The 27,414-nt window shown below is 50.3% G+C and overlaps 1 protein-coding gene across 1 annotated transcript; it reads left to right on the top strand.

Annotated features, from left to right (window-relative positions):
- Positions 1-64: 64 nt before the first annotated feature.
- lrrc4ba (leucine rich repeat containing 4Ba) lies at positions 65-27,207 on the top strand. The gene is made up of 5 exons (XM_058048442.2): positions 65-1,283; positions 1,400-1,607; positions 2,532-2,799; positions 17,950-18,393; positions 22,668-27,207. The coding sequence occupies exons 4-5, from the start codon at positions 18,142-18,144 to the stop codon at positions 24,576-24,578; spliced, it is 2,163 nt and encodes a 720-aa protein (XP_057904425.2). The 5' UTR covers positions 65-1,283; positions 1,400-1,607; positions 2,532-2,799; positions 17,950-18,141; the 3' UTR covers positions 24,579-27,207.
- The last annotated feature ends 207 nt before the right edge of the window (positions 27,208-27,414 follow it).

Here is a 27,414-nt window from a genome sequence, read left to right as displayed (position 1 = left end):
TCCGCCGCCAGCGCAAACGCCGTCGCTGCCGTGCAGACGCGCGTCTTCCTCGCATGTCCACACCGGTCGACCCCGAACGCCGCCACACCAAGAAGGGAAGTGATGTCAATCCCCGGTCGCCTGGGAGATGGTTGCTAAGCTACCATGACAGTGGGCTCTTGATTGCGAGCGCCTGCTCCCTTTCACCCGGAGCTTGCGCAGATAGACACTAGTCCCTCAGTGGCGGCTGCTCATCCCTTAATCACTGGCAGGCCCCTTGGAGCCCGACTTAGCTCTGCTAGTCTACCTTCTTCTGTCTCGCTCACCACCTCCGCTTATGTGCCTCCATCGCCGCGCCGCACTATTAGTGCTTGTCTGCGCTCCTACGCTCACCTCCATCACTAAAACGTCCATGTGATGAATTGCCTCAGCAAAAAGACATCAGTGACTGGAGACGTGCACCTTCAGATGTCCTTCACTTCCTGTTTGAGGGCATCACAGTAGCACCTTGTGGACTTCCATCAGTCCGAGAGACCCTCAAACTCGACACACTGGGGGGGGGGGCACTGGAAGTAGAGGCTCGATAAGGCCATTTAGAAGCCATCATGAATATTGTCGCTTGCTGACAGGAAGTCATCGTTGACGCTCCTGGCGTCTCCCGATGAAAGCCCATTCGTGGCCCCAACTCCTACAATTCAGTGCAACAAGTTGCAGGCAGCGTGTGTGAAATATTGCTGCAATTCCGAGTCGGCAGAGTGAAAGTTCGCACAAGACAAATGGGCGAATGAAGACGTACTGTATCCCCCCTCCCCCCCCCCTCTCAGACCTTTTATTGTTCTTTTTAAGAGAAACCATTTTAGTCCCTGAGCAGTGACAGGACCGAGTCGGGCGGCTGGCTTCAGTCCCAGTGGCGTCTGTGTTTTGGTTGTTTTTAACTGCTTTAGTATTTCTGACCGATTGTCTCGAGATTACTCTTTTATCGTTCCAGGTCTGAGTAAAACCAAGACTCTAGTAGGACGAAGGATGTTAGCATTCATGCTAAGACGATGAAGTCAGAATTGAAGTGGGCGAGCGTGTTGATTGCGTGTGGCGGAGGCCAGTGGAGCACTTAAAGAGGCCGTGGGCCACGCATGAAGATGATGTTGCCTGGCGGAGGTGCTGCTCGGCATTAATGGCTTCTGCAATCCCGGAGGGCAAAGTTCCTGTCACGCTCTGGCCCGAGGAGGAGAAGAAGGAGGAGTCATCATCCAGCCTCGCCATCGACACAGGAAATGTGATGTCTACTGAAGCTGGTGCAGATGGAGGTCTGATGGGCCAGAATTTTACTCCACAGTCTCCACTTGGCTGCCCTCAGTCTCCTCTCAAGCTAATTCATATTCCTAATTTAATTCACCCCCCCATCTGTGTTCAACTCTGACAGTGACGACGGAGCCGATGGCGTGCTGGTGTCCCATCAGATGCGGATCAGGCTTCAATTTGGGCCGCGGTGTTCTCCACCTCATCTCTCAACAAGCCCCGCCCCATCCTCAACTTCCTGTCTCCGCCACCCACCGAGTCACATCAATCCTTCACTGGCGGCCATCTTTAGTCATTGACGGGCATCCTCCTCTCAGTCAGGACGTTGAAAGGTCCGACACCACTGCAGCACAGTGAGGCGAGGGTGGAAGTGGCGGGGGGGGGGGGGGTGAGGGGGAGGCTTATTTAAATAATGTGGGGGGAGGGGGGTGAGATGATGAGAGCATCCTTGCATCAGCAAGATGGAGAATTTGGAATTGAAGACAGCACAGGACTCAATATGGGATGACCACAATACAGCCCCCCCCCCTTCCCTCCCGCCCTCCCACCTGGGAGCATGTGAGAGAGAGAGAGAGAGAGAGAGAGAGAGAGAGAGAGAGAGGAAGCAGGGAGGGGGGGTGGGGGGGCGAGAGGGCTCTCCACTGCACTGTTGTGTGACTTGAAATTTAATAGCAGCGAGCAGCCACAGTGAGGGAGCAACTAAACAAGCTGCTGCTGGAAGCGGCATGGAGGACTGCAGAGGGCCCGCTAGCTGCTGGGGGGGTACGGGGAGGGAAAGGGGGGGGGGGGGGGCTGCTAACGAGCAATTACATATTGCTCATAAAGCGCACGAGGGGTGAGAGAGGTCACGTGCACGATCCATGATCCATGATCCATGCAAGAACAGGTTGCTGGTCCTGTTGCTGCATGCCGTGTGAGAACGTCTGCATATGCAACCCCGCCCCCCGCCCCCCCCGAGGTGATTGGCGGCTCAACCCTGACCTCACCTTCCCTGACAACACCATTGAGATGATTTATTTTTAAAAGGTTGTGCAAAAACAACCCCTCCTTTCCTGCCACCTTCACGCTGTCAATCATGTGGCGTAACACGTGGCCATGCGCGTGTGTGTGTGGTCGTTGCCAAGGGAACGGCGATAGCTGGAGGGATGGGGAAGCTCCGGTGCAGGGGCCATTTACGGCCCGCCAACCATTAATCGTAAACATTTTTGTGCGTTGAAGGTGTTGGCGGTAACAATCGATGCGTGTTTGTGTTTCAGGAGGTCACGTGTTGTTCTGGAAGCGTGTCAGGTTGTCGTGGTAACGTCCATCAGACACTCCTCTCTCGTCCATGTGTGCGGCAGAGAGAGAAAGTGAGGGAGGGAGGAGGAGAAGACGACAGCATCCATTCGGCAGCCACTCTGCAGAGGAGCACGTTGCCCGGAGAGTCGCGGCAGCAGGATGCGTCTTTTCCCGGCATCGCCATCGCCCTCATCCTCATCTTCCTCATCGTCGTCATCGTCGTCATCGTCTCCACGCACGGTCAAGGTGAGTCTCATGTCTCATGCCGGTGCCGGTGCTGATGCGGCTGTGATCCAGGAATGTGTGTGTGTGTGTGTGTGTGTGTGCGTGCCAGGGAGCGTTAAGGAGTTAACTCATTTGCATACTTGGAATTTGTCTCCAACTTTTCCTCCCATTTTTGGTGTGGTAACCTTGAGAAGCTCCGCTGATGTTCTCTCATCCCACTTTGCCGTGATAAGCTTTTTCCCGGGGTGCTGCTGCATCCTCCTCCTCCTCCTTTTCCTTCCCGCTGATGAAAAATGCGGAGGCACCTTGCGGGCTCATGTGCGATGGGTTAAAGATGTGAGTCAGTCAAATCCACCACCCTCCCACCCCCAACCCCTGGAGGCCGCCCCCTCCCTGCCTCCTCCTCAAGCTGAGAACAAGGATGAGATAGATGAGGACTGATGAAGGAACACTGTGGTTCTGTTCCCAGCGTCGGGGTGTCCTTCTGAGGGGGGGAGTTGACTCCTTCATTGGGGGTGTTAGAGGGTGAAGTGGGGCACTGGGGCAGGATTAGACTGGGTGGGGGGCGAGAGGACAATGACTGAGGAAGAGTCACTTGTTACAGGTGAAGACTCTTTTTGCTGCTTCGTGATTCAGCGGCCGCCGTCGCCGCTGCTGTAAATGTCACTGTTGTTCATCACAGACACCGCTAATCCCCCCCCCACACACACACACACACAAACACCCCCACCTGGTCCGAAATAGCTTTACAAAAGTTAGCATGTCATTCCGTTCTGGTTGGCTCTCCCTCCTCTATGCTTCAAATGTTTCCATGAACGCTAAATGGTGACGTAATGACGTGCATTCTGCCACCTTCTTGGGTGGCCATAAGCCACGCCCATATGTCTACCTTTCACACACGCCTTGCTCCTCCCCCTCCAAATCCTCCAGCTAGCTCGACGTTTTGGACCTTCTCTCTGATTTTGTATCAGCATTTGCGATAAAAGTTAGTGTTGTAATTATTAGGTTAGATTCCGCTCCTCTTCTCTCTTCAATTGCCGTTGTTCAGCAATGGAAACACCTTTCATGTATAAATGTAGAGCTATATACCCCGAATCGATGATGACTTACTGTTTGGTGCGATGGTGCGTTCAAGGACCGGTGAACAAAGTGCAAAATCTCATGCAAAAATGAGGCTTTCAATGTGCAGAGATCGGCTGTACTCGAAGCTACTTTGGGGGGGGGGGGTTTGGGCCATTTGCAGTTGGTGTCTGCGAAACATCCCATGGCGGACTGTGTTTTAATATGTGCCCCCCCCCCTTGGGACACATTGGGTTTGCAAGTGTAGCTGGGGTCCAAAACACATCATCACTTCTTCAATTGATGCTGATGATGACCAGTTGAGACTAGCAGGAACGTGTCATTAACAGCTGTTGGATGCCTGGTGTCGTACCTGATGGGCATCATCATCCACATGAGGACAACTCGGGTCTTCTTGGTGGAGGTCTTCACAAAGTCCTCGTTGTAGGTCTGCCGTTATTCCTCCTCCAGTCTTGTGTCGCCGCAATGAGGGGGGCGTGAAATGTGTAAATGATGGTGACGTGTAGCGATGAGGAGGAGGAGTAGGAAGACGTGTCAAACAAACACGGCATTCCGATGCACTGGCATCACTACCTCGTACGTTCCTGCCGCTCGGCGTATCAAGTGCTAGGAAACGTTCAGTTTAAGATGAGAGCAGACCTCCTCCAAGGCCACTCCTCCCTGAGTGAGGAATGAAGGAACTGTTTAGAAAAGTAGAATATCATTGGACGTAACATTGTCTTACCGTCCGCTAACTGAGGCTTGGAAGGATCAAATGTATTGGACCGAGTTACATAGCGTAGGGCCAAAGCGGCGGTTGTTGTTATTGAAGCAGACACAACATTCCAGCATTCCCTGCACATCTTTGACTTCCCTCCTGTGTCTTAACGAAGCCTTCAAGTCAATCCTTGTCTGCTTTAAGCGTCGCTGGACCTCCCAGAGACATAGCTTTTCTTGTGAGGAACATCTCAGCTACTGCATTAGAATGCAAGGAGAGGAACACTTGCCCTAAATTTGGTGTGTGTGTGTGTGTGTGTGTGTGTGTGAGTGTGTGAGAGATCCTCAGACAGAAGCAGAGGGCCAGAGATTATGGATGACACAAAAAGTGCAGTAATCAGGGCGAGCTGCTGGCTGACGTCTTCATAGGGCAGCCATGTCATTCATTGATGGCGCCGACGCCCGCCGAAGTGCGCGGCTCGCAGGCCGACCGCAGATCAGCTACCGAAGGGGAAACGACTACTTTTGGATGCTGCGGCGGCGGCGGCAGCACCACATGCTCCCGCCATGCGTGAACCTGAGAGGTTTTTGCGCACAATGCGGCACAAATTGGCCGTGGGTGACCGGGGGAGCGTATGGGCGCTGACCCGTGCGCTGCAGAAATGCTAAGCTGTCTGTGGTGGCGGGGTGGGGGATAATCAGCTGTGATTGGCCCCCTCTGCCCGCCCCCGGCCCCGGGTGTCAGCCCTTTGGGGATGATAATGATGATGATGATGATGACTTCTGGGCAGCCATTAATTATGAAATAACTTCATGACAGCAAATGTGATCATTAGGAATGGTGACATTTCCCCCAGGGAATGTATTCCCATGCGGACCATCACCCAAACGCCTCATGGCGGCTTTGTGCTGCTTTGGCACGCACCTGACAGCCTAGAGTCTTTTATTGTGGAGGGGGCGGGCGTTGTATCGGTACGCCGTCACCGCGTTGTGATCATTTAGCATATGCAAAGGCTTCCTTATGCTTCAATAACGCCGAGCCTTCTGACGCCATCTTGACCCTCTTATGGCTCCCAGGCGGGGGCTGAGCACGTGACTCCCTAAACTCTAACGCGAGGGGGCAGTGTTTTCCTGAGCGTCAGCTACCACGACTCATTGAGTAGCTATTTAGCTTCCTGCGTGGTAGCGGGAGTAGAACTGTTGACCATCTGGTAATCCCTCCCTTTATTCAATCATTAGCATATTAGCATTGTTTTGTGGTTGAATATGCCCCAATATTAGTAAACATATACACATTCAAGCTAACAGTATGAAGATAGAACATCACTATTCAAGTGAGTCCATTAACGTTACCTTTGTTTTTGTTTTGGTGGTGGGGAAAAACAGGAAAAGCTAGCGAAGTGATGTACTCCAAAAAACGGTCCAATCACAATTCACCTTTGACGCAAGGTTTGATCTTTTTGGAAGTGCGCGTAACGACCCGTCGGAGGGTCGCTTTGGGGGGCAGCGGACATCAGAAGGTATTTCACGCTGCGGCTTCTCCTTGGCGCTAACGCTAGCCAGAAATGCCGCTAGCTAAACATTAGGCTACATGATTTGTTGATGACAGGAGGCCCACCTCATTTCCTGTGTGGGAATTAAGTCCGCCTCCGTACTCGAGGTCCTCCAAAATGTTGAGTAAAAAATACACGTGTGTTGGCGTGTCCGTGGAGGAGGCGTGGTCTTGTGTCCTGCCCAGGTTAACCATCATTAGGATTGTTGCCGCCCCCCCAGGGACCAGCATGCTTTGCAGCTCCAGAACGCTTGGTTGCACCGCCGAGTCTTCAGGGGGTTTGTTTTTCCGGGTCAGCGGCGACATACTGTAAGAGCTCGGCGCGGCGCTGCCGAGTCGGCCATACCGCCACAGCGCGCTAACGCTGATTAGCGTCTAAATATTGACGGTGTCGATGGCAGCGGCCAAGCGGAGAACGACGCTCGTGAGTCAACCTGCTCGCCTACCACGACGTGCCCGGGGCCAGCGTGGGAGCGCTTGTCGCCTGAGATAACGTGCAATCCGACGGCAGAGGCTCACATTCGGCGGGTGGTGTGATGTCGCGGTTGAGGAAGAGGGCGGGGGTTGGCGGGGAGCACGTGCTAGCATGGGAGGCGGCCGTGATGTATGCACGCCTTGGACCATTACTCCGGGTTTGTTTCCCCGACTCCCTGGACTGCAATATACGGAGTGTTGACTCACTCCGCCTCTTTATTTACATTTTTTGCCCCTCTTGCACTTTTCTCCTGCGGCAGCAGCCAAGGTGTCCGCGCTCACATTTCGCTGTGAGGGCGCCTGACGTGGTGTTGCAGCCATATTTGTCAACATTCTAGATAAGATAAGATAAGGTATAACTTTATTAGGAAATCTCAGGTTTACAGTAGCACGCAAGCGTATAGTCCAAGGATCTACAGGAACTTGATGACCCCCAAAGTCTTCCTGCTAGAGCAGGAATACTACTAATACTTTGACCATGAACCTTGGTCAATGCATGCTAACTCGTCAAACAGAGCTGACCAGCTAATTAAATTCATATTTCATATCATATTCACTATCTTTACACCCATTCTCCTCCATGGGCTGCCCCAGTGTAAAAAGTCAATGAGCCTCGTACATATTTTCAATATTTAGCTCACTTTTCTTACAATTTCTTCACATTTGAAGTAGAAATTAAATTTTAAGGTAATTTTTTTTGGTTTTTAAATGTTTTTAGTTTTTAACTTTTGAAAAAAAGTTAATATCTTCAATCTTCACTTTAAATGTATACATTTAAATACAAATGTTGAATATTAAAACTAAATATTATACCTAAATATAAGGCTTTTAAAAATCTGAAATAGAAATGGAAATAATATTAATAAATATTAACAAATGTTAAAAATAAATCTCACAATTAAATGTAAATCTTAAAAATACATCTTAAATTTAAATAGTAAATGTTAAAAATAAATTTGACATTTAGATATAAAAAATATGAAAATAAATTCATTCATTCTCTATGCCCCATGTCCATACCAGGGTTGCGGTGGTCTGCTGGAGCCTATCCCAGCTGACTTTGGGGTAGAGGCAGTTTACATGTACATTCTGGACTGGTCTCCTGTCCATCGCACTCTGAATGTAAATATTAAATCTGAAAGCTTAATATACAGTGTAAATTTAAATTAAATGTAAATCATAGGGCCTGTAAACGTGCATAGCTTCACATCCCAATCTGCAGGGCCCCACTTGGCCCCGATGGAAGCGGACTGGAGCGGCCAAACTTTCACCTCGTAGAAAAGGCGGCTAAATGGTGGCTTTAAAGGAGGCTGATGTCAATTGGACGGCTCAAACGTGTAATCTTCCACCTGAGCTCACGATCGCCGGTGTGTTCCTGGGAATCCACCCATCCGAGCGCTAATGAGGCCTGACCCCGCTTAGCTTCCAGATCAGACGAGATTGGCTTCTCTCAGTAGCTGAGAACTCGTCCCTTTCAGCCAAAACCAGTCCGAGACATTTTAGGACACTTTGGGGGGAGGCCCTAAAACACAAGGTCCATGGGGGGACGTTTGGAAGAGTTTAGCGTGGAAGAAGTCAAGAAGGATTAAAAAAAGTAGCAAATTGTTCTGTGGCATCCAAATTGACTGGTGGCGGGCCACCATTCAACTCCACATTAACTATGAATTATGTATGGAATCCATGTCATCATATTATATCACGTCATGCGGAAAAGTTCTCATACTTTCCGATAAATGCTGGAATTCTGTGTCGTTGTCGGTAAAAGCGTCGCCCCACAGACGCCCCGAGCCCCCGCCGCCTTGACGGAGACACGCGTGATGGTTACTATGGCAGGTTACTATGGCAACCCCGGGTCTCTGCAAGAGCTTCCATTTCACACAGCGTGTGGGAGAGCGGCGGCGGGGGTGGGGGTGATTTGGGAGTTAGGGTGGGGTGGGAACATTTCCGAGGAGGAGAGGTGAGGAAGCAAACACGCCTCAGGTGAAGCCGAGGAGAGGAGCATATGTGCACTGATAGGAGGAGGAGAGTGATGGAGACGTGTGAGCGATAGCGTGAGGATGAGGTGTGAGAGCATGACACACACACACACACACATGCCGGAATATTCCAGCACAGCTTTGATATCCAAACATCTCCACTTCAGTTTCCCTCAGATGTGTTTGGCAAGCACGCTCGCCGTGTCAGTCCGGGTGACCCGTCTCCATGGAGACGTCCATCAGTCAGCCCGCGTCAGGGCTTCTCGGGCGAAGCCTTATCGTGTTTGTCAGCATGAGTGTTTATCTGTCCACGTATTAGTCAGCGCGTCACTCACGGCGAAGGCCGGGGCGAGGTCGCCGACGATTTGGGCCAAGTGTATCACGCATGCAGCCATTTGCCATTTGATGGTTCGGTTGGGGTTGGGGGGGGGGCGTCACTTAGGATGACGTGCAGAAAGACTCACTGGGCACAAACATGATCATGCTATGTTGGTATTATTTCAATAATATGATGGTACAGTTCAATGCAGGAGGACAGTGATAGTAATCTGCCACTAAAAGTACTCTGATTTGACCCTCCAACCAAGCGGCAAACATTCAGAGAGCGATTCCAGTGCCCCCCAGCAGACGGTTTTCCTTCCTCCCACGCCGGTTTGGCTTTGCCTTGAAAGGACCTCAGCTTTTATTTCCACGTATTTGCATCCGGATGGAATGCACCGCTTTGGATCATGTGATGTCACTTTTAGCTTCTTTCCTTGCAGCTCTCACAACGTTTCCGTCACCCCCCCGCTGATGTTTTTCTCCCCGTTCCACGTCTGTTACCTTGGACACGTCACCCTTCTCTGCTTCTCGTGTTGTTTTCACCTCTAAACGCCGTCTACACGGGCAAATCCTACCCCACCTGAAACTAGCTAAGGACGCTACCAACCCTAGCCACTAGCTAGTACTTCCTCAGTCACTACTCTATTTTTGTGTACATTATTATAAAGTGAGACCATGTATTGTTTGAATAAGCAGTGCGATAGGAAACTGAAATGTTACACGCCGGTCTTGGACTCACACCCAAGTGTTTACGGTCTGCGGCTTCTGGAGGCCACAGTCTGCACTCTCGCTGTCCATGAAACACAAATTAGTCCCGTCGCTTTAAGAGAGTTCTCCTGATCTCGGCTCGGGATGCGGATAAGACACCTGTCACACAAACACTCACCACGGGCAAGACCAAAGAGCCAACAAATGATTGATGTATTTATTGAGAGTTATGTTCAACATTCTGCCATAAAAAAGATGGCGTCTTCCCATCCCTCATGTCCCTAATGAAGTGTGTGTTATTGCGTTGGATGATGGAGATGGATGCGTTTGGCCGATGGTGCACCGCACGTCTTTATCGTTCTTGCACCGCATGTCTTTATCGTTTATGGAATATGTTTGCTGCTGATTCACCACATCGCTCCCTCATTTGCTGCGCGTCGCCGGCTTTGTGTCTTGAATGTCCCCGTTGGAGTCCTCTGACTTTCGGCCCCACCTTGACCTGGTTGTGTGTGTCGGTGATTAGCAACAGTGTTTGTGTCGGAGTGTGTCGCACGTGAGCGCAGGAGGCCCGAGCGCGTCTTTTAGCAGCGTTTTAATATTTCATGTGCAACAACAAAGCGAGATGAGTGCAGCCGACCGGAGCCTGGTGTTGTGCCGTACATCCAAAGCAGGGCGAGCTAAACAAATAGCACACGCGGGAAGGATATGCTGAGCTTTATTTTGACATGCCGTGCCTGGCGTGGCCAACACACACTCACACACACACACACACACACACACACATATTTCTGCATTGATGTGTTTTGGGTCTTAGAAGCAGCAGAGTTTCTCTAATGTTCCTCCGCCTGCCAAACATCTTGAAGTCACGTTAAACTTCTTGGCGTCATTGATCACATCAACGCTGCTTTCATGTACTTTACTGTACCTCTACTTTTGATTAGCAACAAATTAGCAAGCATGAATACACACAAGACAAATCATTCCCATCATCTGGAAGTACAATCACACTTTTTATGTAGTAGTACATCATCAGTCGTATTAATAGTATCAATATTAGTATAGAAGCAATTGTAGTAGACTCTATGATCAATAGTAGTGTATAATCGATAGCAGTACACCATGAATAATAGTACTGTATATGGTCAATAGTAGTACATAATAAATAATAGTATTTGATTAATAGTAGCACACCATTCATTTGTACAGCATATGATCGCTAGTAGTACGGTATATGATCGCTAAGTAGTACGGTATATGATCGCTAGCAGTACAGTATATGATCGCTAGCAGTACAGTATATGATCGCTAGCAGTACAGTGATCACTAGTAGTATGACTAATATTAGTATGTGATTAAAAGTAGTATATGACTATTAGTAATACATTATATTAGTAGTATCTTGATTCATAGTAGTATATGCGTAGCACTGTATATACGTAATGCATTTTATAGTATATGAGAATAGTAGGTATTACAGTAGGTAGTATTTGCCGTGATTGATTGCTAGCATTTAAAAAAACATGCTGTTAGCTGTTAGGTGTTAGCTCCTGGTGCTGAGACTGGCCCACTTCCATCCCGTCTTTCATCCTAGCATGATTCTGTGAACTCACCCCCTCGGGTCAGGTGGGGTTTGAACATGTGTGGCCGTACCCCCCCCCCCCCCTTCCCCCACTCATTGCGAATATATGAGGTCTGCCTAACCGCATCCTGGAACGCACAAAGTGGGTGACGGCGCCGTGCTGCAGTGCGTCCCGTTTGGCACGAATGAGAGGCCGTTTTTAAAATAGACTTGTTGGCTTTTTTTCCTAAAACAAGTCCTCATTGTGTTGTTAGGATTTACAAAATCAGAATAAGAACGCGGTACATTAGGATCTAAAAGATTTTGAGCCTCATTGAAAGCTAAATGGCGTCTGCTTGTTCAGCAAACTCAAGCACCCATTAGGAATGGAACATGTTCCACTCTGTGGGCGATACTTTGCCTGAGCGCTCTCTTTTAGACAAAGTACAACGACATGCTCATCTACCACAGAGTGAAACATATTACACATTGCAGGGGAAAATGTTCCATTCCTAACATAGCGTTATTCATTCTTGCTTATTTGCACTCGACGTTCACATCACATTTAAAAGGAAATTCTGTCAATTCAAATATGTAACGTTGATAAAGTTAACCCCCCCACCCTCATCCCGCCCACATATATTTTACAATGATCAATATGATTTGGGTATCTTCTGATTGGCTGCTTTGTTTAAGAAGACGGGGCCCCCTTCCTGCAGGGGCCTGCCTATGAATGGGGCACCACAAAGCATGCCATTCGTCACCGTGTGTGTGTGTGTGTGTGTGTGTGTGTGTGCGTTGACGTCACACCTTCATTGAGAAGCGAGGCCGCCGCCCGTCCAGTCAGTCTTGGGGAGGAAGTGGGCGAGAGAGGAGCTTCCTTTCTCCCATCCAGTTAACAGCACATCACCCCCCCCCCCCCGCGTCTCATTTAGGACTATTCATAAGGATCCTTTGTCAACGAATGATGAAGGGGGGGGGGCATGATTAAAAAGAGAAAGCCCTGTGTGTGTTTGTGTGGCGCTCCACAGCTCCTGCCAGAAGAAACTGCTTCTTTTTCTTTTTTTTTTGTCCTCCATTAAATCAGAGCCTGGGTGCCCTGATGCAGAGCTCGCCTTTTTCATTTTTTAAAAGCCCCCCCAGGTCTTTCATCCCAAAGTCAATTCTGCCTGGCGGTTAGTCAAACGCTTTAAATGTTTATAAGTGCCTGCGACGAGTGCGAGCGCGGAGTGTGATAGATGAGCCTGCCTGCTGGACCACGACAGAAAGTCGACGTCTTCTTCTGGCGTCCTTTCACCTCATCCAGCGCGCTCGCAGATCATCGTGTCGGCTTATCTCCCTTAAACTTGTAGCTGGGTGGAAGTCCTGCTCTTGGACTGGCAGCTTTATGCGCTCCTATTTCTCTTTTTTTACTCCTGACGTCCACCCAGCCCCCATTCGGTAGGGGCGCGGGGGTAGCTGGAGCTTAGCCCAGCTGACTGTGGGGTCACCCTGGACTGATGGCCAGCCAATCAGTCCTGACTGATTTACCCCAAAAAAAACCCAGATGAAGCCGTTTGACACGAGGTCCGATGAGTCGGATTTAGGAGCCGTCTTAAAGACCTGGAGCGTTCAGGTGTAAAACTGGAACGTTTCAGGATGAAGACATGAAGATCAACAATAAAACACGTGATGTACCCAGAGGACCGGGGTCGAGCGGCCACTCTGACTGACTGGTGCTCCCGTTGGAGCCCGTCACATTGGCTCCGTTATGAGGTGTTCACATGAGTCTGATCCAGTTTGACACATCTTCTGGGAATCAGAATCGCTTGAAAGAATCGGGACTGACTGGACCGCTCACAAGAGTTTGCAGGTTTTCAGACTTTGCTGTGTTGGAGTGTTCAGTCGGGCATGAAGAATGACCCAAAGCGGTTGGAATACCGGGATGCTTCCCAATGGACGCCATCATCTGCTAAGATGACGGACAGAAAGGATGCCTAATACCCGGTAGCGTGACCGTGAGAGACTGGTCCTCGGGGTTCCCAAGGGTGTCCTCCGGTCCGGCCGGTATTTATTTGTGTTTTATTGCAGCGTTGTTACGTGAAGTGTTCCGGCTGCCACGTTCACGACGGTCTTTAAAGGATCTGACACATCAGCAAGCCACAGGGCATTAAAAGTCTCCATTAGCGACCCAGATGAGAGCCACTTCCTGTGCACGTTAGATGCCTCAGACGGCCGATCGATGATTGCATCGATTCAAAAGATGTGATCAAATCCATCACGCCGGAGACGCAGCGCCGCTAAATGCATTTTAATAAAAACGTAATTGATTGAGTCAATTGAATGAATCAGCAGCTGCCAGCCGGCGTTTTGTGCCTGATTGAGGACGCCCATCGCTCGGGTCCCGTTCTGCCTCCGCCCCTATGGCACATATTGTTGCCGGGATGTTCGTACCCTCGTTTTATGCTGCGCCGACATTTCTTGAGCAGCCTTTTTGGTCGTTAGCAATATGTTTCGCGTTGACTTGCCGGCCACCAAACCTGGTACCCCTTATAGCGGACTACAGTGGCGCCCTGCACATTCGCCATTCAGCATTCACGGCCCCTTTAAATGTGCTGATTGTCCTTCGCCAACTACTTGTTGGTGGTAATGAGGGTTGTGGTTCGGTTCCAACTACTGGTCAGTTTGGACTTCTCGTGTACGCTTATTCTCATGAGCGTCACGGGGGGGGGGCTGGAGCCTATCCCAGGTACATCCTGGACTGGTGGCTAGCCAATCACAGGGCACATATAGACAAACAACCATTCACACTCACATTCATACCTATGGACAATTTGGAGTGGCTAATTAACCTAGCATGTTTTTGGAATGTTGGAGGAAACCGGAGTACCCGGAAAACCCACGCATGCACGGGGAGAACATGCAATCTCCACACAGAGATGGCCGAGGGTGGAATTGAACCCGGGTCTCCTAGCTGTGAGGTCTGTGCACGAACCACAGTAATAATAGTAGTAATAATAATAATTTCCATCCTTTTCCGAACCCAAACCGTGGAACTAAGCTAGCAAGGACAACAGATAGAAGTAATGTAATGCCCCCCCTCCCTGAGAGGCGGGCGCGGCCTTCAGGAAGTCCAATCCTCAGGATGCAATCGAGCAACCCGGATCAAACGCGCCGAGACGGCAGTCTTTTAACCTCCTCTAGCCTGCCGACACGTCCGCCATTAAACATTCAGCCGCGCTCACAAAACCTGATTAAAAATTCCTGTCACGCGTCCAAAGATATCAAATATGTCAGCGTGCATTAAGGCGACGCGCTAAACGTGCGAAAACCTCGCGCGGGACGTCTGGAATATCTCACTGAACGTAATCATGCAGCTTTAAAGGCGCTCCTCAATGTTTTATAGCACGTCAAGTGGAATGTCTGCAAGCGGGAGGTGCGTTGGGAATAACGGGAAGTGAAGTGCATGTTTTTCCCCGGTCACAACACACACGACATGCACCCTGGTATGCCGAGGACTTTGACCTTCTGGTGTCCTCCAGTGCAGAGAACATGACCTTCTTGTTTTCACCTCGCAAATATCTTAGACTCAGTCTAGCGTTCACCCCAGGAGTCACTTTTAATAACAAAATGGAAGACACGGGGTACGCAAAGCACACGTGTGGACTTCAAGTGTGAGGTGCTGAAGTGTCGTGAGACTTGCGGAGGTCACGTGGGATTTGGTTTTTGGTTAAAGTCCGAATGGTGGGACGCAAATGCAGAAATGTGATGGGACGTGCGTCGTTCTGCTGACCACACCTATGGATGGAGTCATCACATGGCCGATGGCGCTGGCCGATGGCGCTGGCCGATGGCGCTGGCCGATGGCGCTGGCCGATGGCGCTGGCCGATGGCGCTGGCCGATGGCGCTGGCCGAGTTGTTCCGTGCCGCCGTGCTATTACACGGCGTGATAATGATTGCGCCACGGTGTGCCCGTGTCGCCGTGTTTGGTCCGTGCCATTTGTACAGGCGTGCGTTTGGGGTGCTAATGAGTGAGGAAGAAGGGGGGGGGGTGATGAGGAGGAGGAGTTGGTGGGATACAGCTGGATGGAGCGCTGAATAGTAACCATGGTAACTGTGGGCGAACATTTGAATGCAGCGCCAGTCAGAGCAAAGCTGGGAAAGGAAGCTGCAGTGTGTGTGTGTGTGTGTGTGTGCGTGTGTGCGTGTGTGCGTGTGCAAAAAGAAGGGTGTTTAGGTGGCGAGGTCAGGGGTTAATGTGTGACATTGTAGCAGGTTAATGTTTCATCAGAGTGTGAGGTCACTGCACCATCTATTCTGCTGCTGCATGAGGGGGTAGAGGGGGGGCTTGGAAATATGTAATGAGTTGTGGGGGGGCAGGTGATGAGTGATTATGGGGTGGGTGTTAAAAAAACATAATTGAGAAATGTCTAAAAAAGGGAATAAAAATAACCGTTGGGGGAGGCGGGGGTGTTTTTTTTTTTTTTTTTTTTATCTGTCTCCCCCAACGGGGAGTGTGCTGCAGATGATTTATCAGTGTGTCCTTGTGTGTGTTTTAGTGTCATTGAACTACTGCGTTATTGATCAGCCCCCCCCCCAACCCCTTCTAAGCACCTCTGCCTGTCGACCTGTTTGCCCCGCCCCTCAGGAAGGACCTGGCTGCATGTCACCTGTTTCATATTCATGCTTGATGTTGTCATTCACCTCCATGTCTCCATCCCCCTGCCCCCCCACCCACCCTTGTTCTTCTTCTCTCAGTGACTGAGGTGATTAATATTAATGCTTCCTCTCTTCCTCCTTATTCTCGCTCTTTTTAATCTCTTTTACTCCGGCCACACTATTTATACCATCTCAGGCTCTTTATCCCTCATCATCCCTTTCACTCACCCTTCCTCTGCCCCCCCCCCTCTGCAGCTGCTCAGTATTCATCTATTACTGTGCTGTTGATAATTCCCTCCCCTGCCTGCAGCCATACACTCATCCATCAGATTAATAATCCCCCCTTCCTCACCCACCGTGTCAAAGTGGCATCATCGCGGCCGTGCTTTAACAAGAAGCGAGCTGTTGCGGCCTGCCAGCGCCTCGGCCACCTGCAGACCGGCGAAGGTGCGGCCCCCGCCCTCCTTCCGCCGGACACCAGCCACCCATCCACCGCTTAGCGCCAATGCAGACTGCGGCGGCAGCGGTTAGCGTCCTCCTGAGGATGCGGAGCGCCGCGCCTCCGCAGGCTTGGATTTAGCATCTCAGCCTCCAACAAAAAGCCAGCAGCGTTGTCTTGCTTTTGTTTGCCAGCTTTGTTGGGAGTGTAATTAAGGCTGGGGATGATCTCTATCAGCCTCATTCCCCGCTCTCATCACTCATCAAATCATTTACACGCACAACAAAAGTCAGACGTCAAAACGGGATTGCCGGCGATGCCGAGTAGCCAAACTGCGTTTCCACTACGCTCGTGCTCTCCGTTTCCTCTGTAAAGACGCAGGAAACATCCGAGCTACGCTGTAAAACGTTGTAGTCCTGGTTGCTCCAGTAACCATCACAGCGGCTCAGTGTGCGATTTTTGGCCTACAGTCGTCCCTCGTTGCTAGCGCTTAATTGGTTCCAGAAACGACCACGATATAGGATTCAATATTAGTAAATAAAATATTATTGTAGTTAGAGCATAGAAAACTTGTTTGACCTTCTAAATCCACTTTTTTTAACATTAGAGCCCTATACACATGAAATAACACCCCTATAGTCACCTTAATAATCCTATTATGTTTTTGTTTAGGCGGCACGACGGTCGAGTGGTTAGCGCGCAGACCTCACAGCTAGGAGACAAGGATTCAATCCCACCCTCGGCCATCTCTGTGTGGACTTTGCATGTTCTCCCCGTGCATGCGTGGGTTTGCTCCCACATTCCAAAAACATGCTAGGTTAATTGCCAAGTCCAAATTGTCCATAGGTATGAATGTGAGTGTGAATGGTTGTTTGTCTATATGTGCCCTGTGATTGGCTGGCCACCAGTCCAGGGTGGACCCCGCCTCTTGCCCCAAGACAGCTGGGATAGGCTCCAGCACCCCCGCGACCCTCATGAGGAAAAGCAGTAGAAAATGAATGAATGAAGGGACTCAAGACAGCGGCTCGCTAGCAAGCTAACCAGTAAGTTGTTTTTCTAAACTTGAGCAAAAAACATACCACTTCCACACAGGATGGGAGAACATTTTGTGGGACATAATTCAAAATTCAGCTCCAGAGCCCTCTTATCTCTTTAATTGCCATTGTTCACTCACCGCATAATCCAGGTTTGATGCCTAAATACGCTTAACATCCTTATTAGCCACATGCAACGTATGAAATGTAATCAATGACAATAGAAGACCATCCATGACTGTAGTAGCTTCCATAGCTAAGCTAACTTTTTTGTCGGAAGGGCTAACTGGGCTAACGACCACCCGTTGCTTGCTAGTGTAGCTAATACATTACTGCCACCCGGAGGACTGGAGTGAAACAGCATTGTCTTGGGCCTTGGCAGAGGTCAGACGGGATGATGATGCGTTCGCAGGTTAACGGCAGGCCTAGGTGCGCACCTGCCGTCGCCGCGGCGATGTGATGGCTGCTGACAAGGCGTCTTCCGGGGGATTAAGCGGGATTTGATTTGAGCGCTGCCACCAAAAGTTGTAATGCCTCCTAAAGATTCTTTGTGACAAGCCGCCCTCCCCCCCGATGATGAGCTATAAATGTCTCGCCGTTATTTGTTCCGTTGGAGGAAAACACCGAGCGCTCCGTCTTGAACACGCTCTCTTCTTCTTCTCCTCTTTCATGTTTGCGTGTTGTTTCTCAACAGTGACTCCTGCCTTTGTCTCGCCAACAAGAGGAGGAAAGAAAGGGAATCGCGTCTGCTCGGCGCACGTCTTATGTTCCACCGACACCAAGGAGCCCAAGCAGGACGGGCGGGATGCAGCAGTGAGGAGGCGGAGCGGAAGGAAAGCCAAGGCCGTACCTTCGGATCGCCGCGCCGGGTCATGACCCAGTTGCCATGCGCATCGCCACGCTGACCTGCCTTCCCGGCCCTCCCCCCTTCCTCTTTCTGCTGGCCCAGCTGCTGCTGCACTTCCTGCTGCCGGGGTCCGAGCTGGTGGGTGCCGCCTCCTCCTCCTCCTGCCCCTCCCACTGCACCTGCTCCAACCAGGCCAGCCGCGTCATCTGCACCAGGCAGAACCTGGACAACGTCCCCGAGAGCATCTCCGTCAACACGCGATACCTCAACCTGCAGGAGAACACCATTCAGGTCAGATCTCCAACGTCCTCCTCGTACTTCATGGGCTGTAATGGAACACGAGATGGAGATGTTTTACGCACAATATACTGCATAACATCGCTGATATAGATTCATAACTCCACCAAGCCAACAACATCTTACAACACGAGCTATCACCAGGGTCATGGATGGATGGCACTATCCATCCATCATCCATTTTCTATACTGCTACCCTCACCAGGGTCGTGGATGGATGGCACTATCCATCATTCATCCATTTTCTATACCGCTTACCCTCACCAGGGTCATGGATGGATGTCACTATCCATCCATTTTCTATACTGCTTAGCCTCACCAGGGTCATGGATGGATGTCACTATCCATCATCCATTTTCTATACCACTTACCTGTACCAGGGTCATGAATGGATGTCACTATCCATCATCCATTTTCTATACCGCTTACCTGTACCAGGGTCATGGATGGATGGCACTATCCATCATCCATCCATTTTCTATACCACTTACCTTTACCAGGGTGATGGATGGATGGCACTATCCATCATCCATTTTCTATACCGCTTACCCTCACCAGGGTTGTGGATGGATGGCACTATCCATCCATTTTCTATACTGCTTAGCCTCACCAAGGTCGTGGATGGATGGCACTATCCACCATCCATTTTCTATACAGCTTACCCTCACCAGGGTCATGGATGGATGTCACTATGCTGTATTAATTTAAAAAAATATATCAAAAGGCATTTCCTGAAAGAGAAATTGAGCAAAAATCTCCATTTTGCGCTGAAAGCAATCCAACTGGTCATGTCCATTAATGTTACTCAACTGGCACACTGAGTACACTTAAGTCTTCTAAGTGCATAAGTGCAGTACACTGAGTACCATAAATAATCCCCATCTTGGCTATGGAGCGGAACGGGAAGGTGCTAACGTGAAATAATGGTGGATTATATAATCCACAGCAGTGGAACGTAGAGAACAGACGAGGAAAAGCGGATAAACGCTGCAATCGTCATGTTAGTATGTACGCAGCAACGGTACTACACTGTGTACTAAGTATACATTGTACACAGTAATCCTTTGTTTATGGAGGTTAATTGGGTAAAGACCCACAAGGAAAGATTCTTTAGTTATAAATGGAATATTTTCCTAGTTAGAGCATAAAAAACCTTAATATTTTAGTTATTTTTGAGACCTCAAAACATGAACTCACGTCCAAACGTTTGTATTGCGGTGCTGGGGGAGCAGAATGGGTGGCAGACAGGAAGTGAGGTCAGGGGTTCAGAGTTGAGTTTTGGCTTGCTGTGAGTTACTGCAGCGACAGCAGCCCGTGTTTTACCAGGAATTATTGTGCCTGTAATGATCCAAAGCCCGTTGTTCCACCTAGCATTACTGTAACATTAGCCACACCTGCTGCCTCCTGTGGTAAGGGGCGGTACTACAAGGGCAGCGCTACCCTTCAGCTGTGAATAACATTTTCTTTTAATGACTCTGACATGTCGCTGACGTGTTTGTAATTAATTCTCTTGTCACAACAAACTGGTTTTTAATTGACGTCTTCCAGCAGGAAAAAACCGTTGATGTTTGCCATCAAGAAACGATGCTTGCCTTGCACGTCGATATGGGACATAGCCTCTTAATTGCACACGTCTCATAGTGCTGTTTATTGCTGCGAGTCAATAAGTCATGGAACCGCATGCACAACAGCACACTCATATTTGCCTTGGGGAGCATTTATGTGCGCGCACACACACACACACACACACACAGCGTGCTTGTTTTAAACATCATCGTCTGGATGAAGACAGGCCAGTTTGGGATTTTGAGCTTAACTTGTCAATGCAGGTTTGGGCTTTGAAACTTCACTTCTGACGGGAAAGTAAGCTGGAAGAATGGGAGACAAAAGACAGACAAAAAGAAGGGAAGGTGGGGATTATTTAAGAAGCTGCGGAATCTTCCCTAAACTGAGAGTGCGGAACATTTGTGTGACTCGGTACCGCCTTGCGTGTGTGCTTTAGAAACTCATCCAAGTCCCCAGATGCCGTTTATGTAGGGATGGAGCGCCATTATTATTGGTCATTGTTGGTCATTATTATCATGATATCGTCATAATAATAAACTGTGAGGAGTTCAGGGGGTCATCAAGATGTCTGTTTTTGACACCGCTGACTGAATACTGTCAGGTGACACCCATACGATTGGCTTCTTCATCATTCCATCATGTAAGGTTCATGTCCACATCGACACATGGAACCATTGAATTGTTATTATCATCTACACTTGGCATCGTATTGTTGTGTTTTTAAAATATATATTATATCTCGATGCGCGTACAAACCTCATCTTGGTGTCATGGGTGACATTGATGCACCACGTACCGGTACCGGTCCCCGGCCCGGTGGTTGGGCACCCCTGGTCTATCACAAAGAGATTTACACACCTCGTGCGAATGTAGACTAACTGATGTTTGTGTCTCACAGCACACAACTATGGTGCATTCAAGGACCTGTTTTTGTAATGATAAATGATATTGTAATTATATAATGTATATAATAATAATAATTGCTTATACAATCATTTCTTCTAAAATAGATGTCATTTTTAAACTACTACTTGCTGAATCCCGGATGTTCAAGGATCTACTGGGGGTCCCAAATTGCCCAGGGGGACGTTCTCTGTGGGAGGGGGGTCCACAAAGATGAGTGAGCCAAACTACTAAGCGCTCATGACATGAATAAAGCCAAAGCCGCCATCGAAGCAAAAACCGCCACTGCTTCCATCTTCCATCTTTCAAAGTATTTTGGCTCATCCCCAACATGCAGTGGGAGACGTTTTAAGGGGACACAAAAAAAAAGACAATATTAGTTTTCCTTTTTAGTTAATACATTTTGATTCGCTGGCTGGCGTCCTGCAGCGACTCTTGCAATGATTAAAAAGGCTAAAAATGTTTTAACACCTGAAGGCATCCTAGATTCTCTGGCTTATTTTTTCCTTGGCTGAGTTTCCTCGCAGTCGAGCCTTGACAGCCCCCGCCCCCACCCCCACCCCCACCCCCTCCCCACGACTAACCCCCTCCACTCCCACTTCCTGCTCTACATTTGGAGGCGACGGTGGCTCCTCTCCAGGAGTTTGTGTGTGTGTGTGTTTGTCAAGTTTTGGACACACACATACACACACACATACACACACATAAGAGTGTGAAAGATTTAAGAGTCGCCCAATTGAACTTTTGTTTTACACTCGCTCAATTATTGACAATTACAAGTGTAATACTACAGCTTGTGTACTTGGAAAGCAACACGGTGCAGCCAATAGGAACACAACTAGTAACACAACTTCATTACATCTGGACATCCATTTTCTAGAACACTTGTTCTCGATAGGGTCCCCCATTTAGGGGGGGTGTTTCATGCAAAAATGATTTGATTTGATGCAGTAACTTCTTAGCATATTTAGCAGCTTTACAAAATATCAAAGTAGCAATTTGTCAAGTTTGGACACTCATTCATCCTTCCTTCCTTCCTTCCTTCCTTCCTTCCTCCTTTCTTTCTTTCTTCCTTCCATCCTTCCTTTCTTTCTTTCTTTCTTCCATCCATCCTTCTTTCCTTTCTTTCTTCCTTCCATGCATCCATCCTTCCTTCCTTCCTTCCTCCTTTCTTTCTTCCATCCATCCTTCCTTTCTTTCTTTCATTCATCCTTCCTTCCTCCTTTCTTTCTTCCATTCATCCTTCCTTTCTTTCTTCCATCCATCCTTCCTTCCTTTCTTTCTTTCTTTCTTTCTTCCTTCCATGCATCCATCCTTCCTTCCATCCTTCCTTCCTTCCTTCCTTCCTTCCTCCTTTCTTTCTTCCATCCATCCTTCCTTTTTTTCTTCCTTCCTTCCATGCATCCATCCATCCTTCCTTCCTTTCTTCCTTCCTTCCTTCTTTCCTTCCTTCTTTCCTTCCATGCATCTACCCTTCATTCCCTCCTTCCTTCCATCCTTCCTTCCATCCATGCATCCTTCATTCCTTCCATCCGTCCTTACCTCCTTCCTTCCTTTTTTTTCTTTCTTTCTTTCTTTCTTTTCCTCACAAGGGTCACAGGGGTGCTGGAGCCTATCCCAGCTGTCTTCGGGTAAGAGGCGGGGTACATCAAAGCAGGTGTTGCGGGCGCCGCTCTGGCGCCCTTCTTGGTTTAAAAGCGTACTCCAGTCTGACCTGCCATCGATCCTTCATTCATGGATCATGAGCCGTCCCAATATTTTTGTCCTGGGTGGTAACTCTGCCTTTTGTACCCCGGCAGGTCATCAAGTCCGACACCTTTAAGCACCTGAGGCACCTGGAGATCCTCCAGCTGTCCAAGAACCAGATCCGTCAGATTGAAGTCGGCGCGTTCAATGGCCTCCCCAACCTCAACACGCTGGAGCTGTTCGACAACCGCCTCACGCTGGTGCCATCCCATGCCTTCGAGTACCTCAGCAAGCTGCGCGAGCTGTGGCTGCGCAACAACCCCATCGAGACGCTGCCGGGCTACGCCTTCCACCGCGTGCCCTCGCTGCGCCGCCTGGACCTGGGCGAGCTCAAGAAGCTGGACTTCATCTCGGATGCGGCTTTCGTGGGCCTGGTCAACCTGCGCTACCTGAACCTGGGCATGTGCGGCCTCAAGGACATCCCCAAGCTGACGGCGCTGGTGCGGCTGGAGGAACTGGAGCTGTCGGGGAACCGCCTGGAGATCATCCGCCCCGGCTCCTTCCAGGGCTTGGTGTCCCTGCGGAAGCTGTGGCTCATGCACTCTCAGGTGTCGGTCATCGAGCGCAACGCCTTTGACGACCTGAAGAACCTGGAGGAGCTCAACCTGTCCCACAACTCGCTGCACTCGCTGCCGCACGACCTCTTCACGCCGCTGCACCAGCTGGAGCGCGTGCACCTCAACCACAACCCGTGGGTGTGCAACTGCGACGTGCTGTGGCTCAGCTGGTGGCTGAAGGAGACGGTGCCCAGCAACACCACCTGCTGCGCCCGCTGCCACGCCCCGCCCTTCTTGAAGGGCAAGTACATCGGCGAGCTGGACCAGAGCCACTTCACCTGCTACGCGCCCGTCATCGTGGAGCCGCCCACCGACCTCAACGTCACCGAGGGAATGGCCGCCGAGCTCAAGTGCCGCACCAGCACCTCCACCACGTCGGTCAACTGGATCACGCCCAACGGCACGCTGATGACGCACGGCTCGTACCGCGTGCGCATCTCCGTGCTGCACGACGGCACGCTCAACTTCACCAACGTCACGCTGCGCGACACGGGCCAGTACACCTGCATGGTGACCAACGCCGCCGGCAACACCACCGCCACCGCCGTCCTCAACGTCACCGCCGCCGACGTCAGTGTCAACTACACCTACTTCACCACCGTCACCGTGGAAACCGTGGAGACCCCCGGAGAGGAGGAGTCCGCCTTGGTGGCCATCAACGAGACCTTTATCCGCGTCCTCCCCGGTCCCACCCCCTCGGGGCACCTTTGGCCGGACGGCGTCCCCACCACGCCCTCCTCGCTGTCGGTGGACTGGTCCTCCCTGTCCCCCCGTGCCACCCGACCGACCTTCACTGTGCCCATCACCGAGCCGGGCTTCTCGGGCCTGGATGACGTGATGAAAACCACCAAGATCATCATCGGCTGCTTCGTGGCCATCACCTTCATGGCGGCCGTCATGCTGGTGGTCTTCTACAAGCTGAGGAAGCAGCACCAGCTGCACAAGCACCACGGCCCCGCCCGCGCCATCGAGATCATCAACGTGGAGGACGAGCTGGGGGCTGGCGGCAGGGGCGGCGGCATCTCAGGGGGCTCTGGCATGACCCAGAGCGGCGGGATAGGGGGCGGCCAGAGCCTGCGCCGACACCACTCGGACGCGGTCAACCTGCCCAGCCTGACCCGATCCGAGCACCTCAACTACTACAAGTCCCATCACTTCAACATGGCGGGGCTGGGCATGGGCGCCCCCGTGGGCCTCAACAACAACAATAACCCCCTGCCTTGCTCCCAGAACATGACCCTGTCCTGCTCCCAGGTCCCCAGCTCCGTCGGCACCCTGCCCACCCCGGTGCCGCTGCCCCAGCTCAGCCTGCACAGCTCCCTGAAGGGCCTGATGGCCAAGGGGCAGAACGAGCCGCTGCTCTTCAAGAGCGGCTCCAAGGAGAACGTGCAAGAGACTCAAATCTGAGGACACGTGGAGCAAGGGGGTCAAAGCGGGGGCGGGGATGGGGGGCAGAGCCAAGAGGGAGCCCGCGAGTCGCCGACGTCCTCGCGGCGACGGCGACTAGCACATGCTCTACATCAGCGCGTCGTTCTGGCGACGACCAGCTCTCGTCTTTGCCAAAGTCCCAAACCGAGCCAACACACCGGAAGCGTTTTTGTGTCTTTGTGGAATATTTCTACGGATGACAAACGCGCCGCGTGGTTTTCACGCCGGATTGCCGGGATGCGTCCTACACGACTTTCACGGAAGCAAGGAAACGTGGCGTTGTGGACGAACCAGCGCTATAAAGTTTAAAAAAAAAAAGGGGGGGGGGGACTGAAGGTACATATTATATATATACGGTAAATATATTTTCACTGGAAAAATAAATTATAATGAATCTTTATGGAGCCTCTGGTGTAGAACTACAAGTGAAGAATATATTTAAAGACAAAAACTGCTGTTCTTCGACCTACTTTTCAAGATGGCCGCTCTGTGTTTGAGTAAATTTAGTTTAGTTTTTTTGTAGCCGCAAAAATTTGGTGTGGCGGTGACACCAACAGGGTCGGCGTGCTGTGTGGCGGTGACACCAACAGGGTCGGCGTGCTGTGTGGCGGTGACACCACCAGGGTCGGCGTGTTGTGTGGCGGTGACACCACCAGGGTCGGCGTGCTGTGTGGCGGTGACACCACCAGGGTCGGCGTGTTGTGTGGCCGTGACACCACCAGGGTCGGCGTGTTGTGTGGCGGTGACACCACCAGGGTCGGCGTGTTGTGTGGCGGTGACACCACCAGGGTCGGCGTGCTGTGTAGCATCAATAACGAAAACCAGAAGAAGCAGCGGCGTCCTGCTGACCAAGCTCACAGTGTACATATTCCTACGAAGCTGCTCGCCATCACAATGTTAGCGTTAGCATCATGCTCGTCGTTAGCACTACTTTCCTTTTCATTTGTACACCCACGTTTTTTTCTTTTTCTATTTTTTTTACTGCTGCGACCGCCCCACCCCGCCCCGCCCTTTCCCAAGATGGCCTCCCGGGGCAGCGCGGACGCCGGGAGGCTCTGTGAGGATTATTCACGCGTGCGTCTCGGTGTTGTCATGTGTGCCGAGCTAAGCACTTTCGGAGATGGTGGGGCGGGGGGGGGGGGGGGCGTACGTGGTGCTCGGACAAAAAAGACTTTTTTTATTTCTACTGGAAAAAAAAGACTACAAAGAAAATATGGATAAACTTCTAGATCTCTTTTCAAAGAAAATGACTTACGATGATGAGTGTTTTTTCTTTTTCTTCTTTGGGGTTTTTTATCCAGTTCGATTTTTATTTGCTCTTTTTTTAAGCTCAAGTGTTCTCTTTATTGTAATATTGTTCTTGTTCTTCTAATTAGATGATTCCACTGGTTCTAATTACACCCGTGTTCTGTTAGCCCAGCTCACTTTGGAAATTAAACAACTGGCACATAAGTTGGTGGGATTCCATGGATAATTTTCTACTTTTATTTTATTCCACTTCAGCTGGCCTGGGAATGCCGTAAGGAGGCCAAGGACCAGGAATTCTGGGCTTCCCTACTTGGAATTCTGCCCCCCACACAACTCTGGATAAGCGGAAATGGAATAGCCCATCTGAGGGGAGTGGGCACATAATGTCGTATGTATGTCTGCTCCTCGTTGCCATGGCGACACACTAATGCCACTAACAGTGGCCTTCGTCAGTCAGCAACCGAAACGGCATCATCTACACCCCCCCCCCCCCACTAAACCTCTGCATCTTGCCATCGGGTCTCCTTGGCAACTGTTGCCGTTGCGACAGTCCTTATCAAGGTGTCATTTGGTTCCTCTCATTCCGCTTTAGCCCCGCCCCCTGGCTGCCGGAGGTGGGGACGACGGCTTTGATGTACCTTTGCACCCATCACTGTTGTGTGGGAATCATGGGATTCATTCCCCTGCGTTTCATTTGATGCCCCCCCCCCCGCCTGTACAGCCATTCCTGATGAACAACAAAAATAGAAAAATTCCAAAAATAATTCGAGTAAACCAGTTCATGCAAACATGCGTGTAATAGGCATGGTGTTCATCAGCTGATCAAAAAGCCATTTGGGCTTTAACTGCAAAAGTGGCCAGAAACCAAAAGGTTGGCGGTTCGATTCTCCCTTCCTCCACCCAGTCACTGTTCACTGTTCACTGAAACTTCACCCACTTTGCCTGGTGTATGAATGTTTGGTGGTGGTCGCAGAGGTTCCGTCAGGCTATCCTAGGGCAGCTGTGTGTACAGATGTACCTTACCACCAGCAGTGTGAGGCCGACGAGTGAATGACTTCATTGTGAAGCGTTTTGTGTGCCTTGGAAATCTCATCCATTATTAGAATTGAGAGCGATACCTCCTGCAACATCTCCAGCTGCCGTTCTCCACTCCTGCACAACCTCCATGATGGCGCCCCCTCGACAGCATCTCAGGTGGGATCTTCTTGTCATGCCAGTGATGTCGGAAGCCATCAGGACCGTCAAGGTTGCCCATTTTCTTTTTCATCCGAGAATAAAGCTTTCTTCCAGATGGTGTTTGGTGGTTATTTGGGATGACACAGATCTAGACACATAGATCTACTTTCACTAGTTCTCACACATAGATCTACTTTCACTAGTTCTCACACATAGATCTAGACACCTAGATTTGCACATAGATCTAGACACCTAGATTTGGACATAGATCTAGACACCTAGATTTGCACATAGATCTAGACACATAGATTTGCACATAGATCTAGACACCTAGATTTGCACATAGATCTAGACACCTAGATTTGCACATAGATCTAGACACATAGATTTG

This window comes from Doryrhamphus excisus, linkage group LG16 (genome assembly GCF_037039965.1).
Source record: "Doryrhamphus excisus strain RoL-2023G ecotype Guam linkage group LG16, RoL_Dexc_Guam_v1.1, whole genome shotgun sequence".
NCBI classification, from domain to species: domain Eukaryota; kingdom Metazoa; phylum Chordata; class Actinopteri; order Syngnathiformes; family Syngnathidae; genus Doryrhamphus; species Doryrhamphus excisus.
The sequence above is the reverse complement of the archived record's forward strand: the minus strand, read 5'-3'. Positions and strand labels throughout refer to the sequence as shown.

Coding starts and splice junctions, on each gene's coding strand:
- lrrc4ba (XM_058048442.2), top strand. CDS start 18,142: ATGCGCATCGCCACGCTGACCTGCCTTCCCGGCCCTCCCCCCTTCCTC. Junction 18,394..22,667: donor TGCAGGAGAACACCATTCAG/GTCAGATCTCCA, acceptor GTACCCCGGCAG/GTCATCAAGTCCGACACCTT.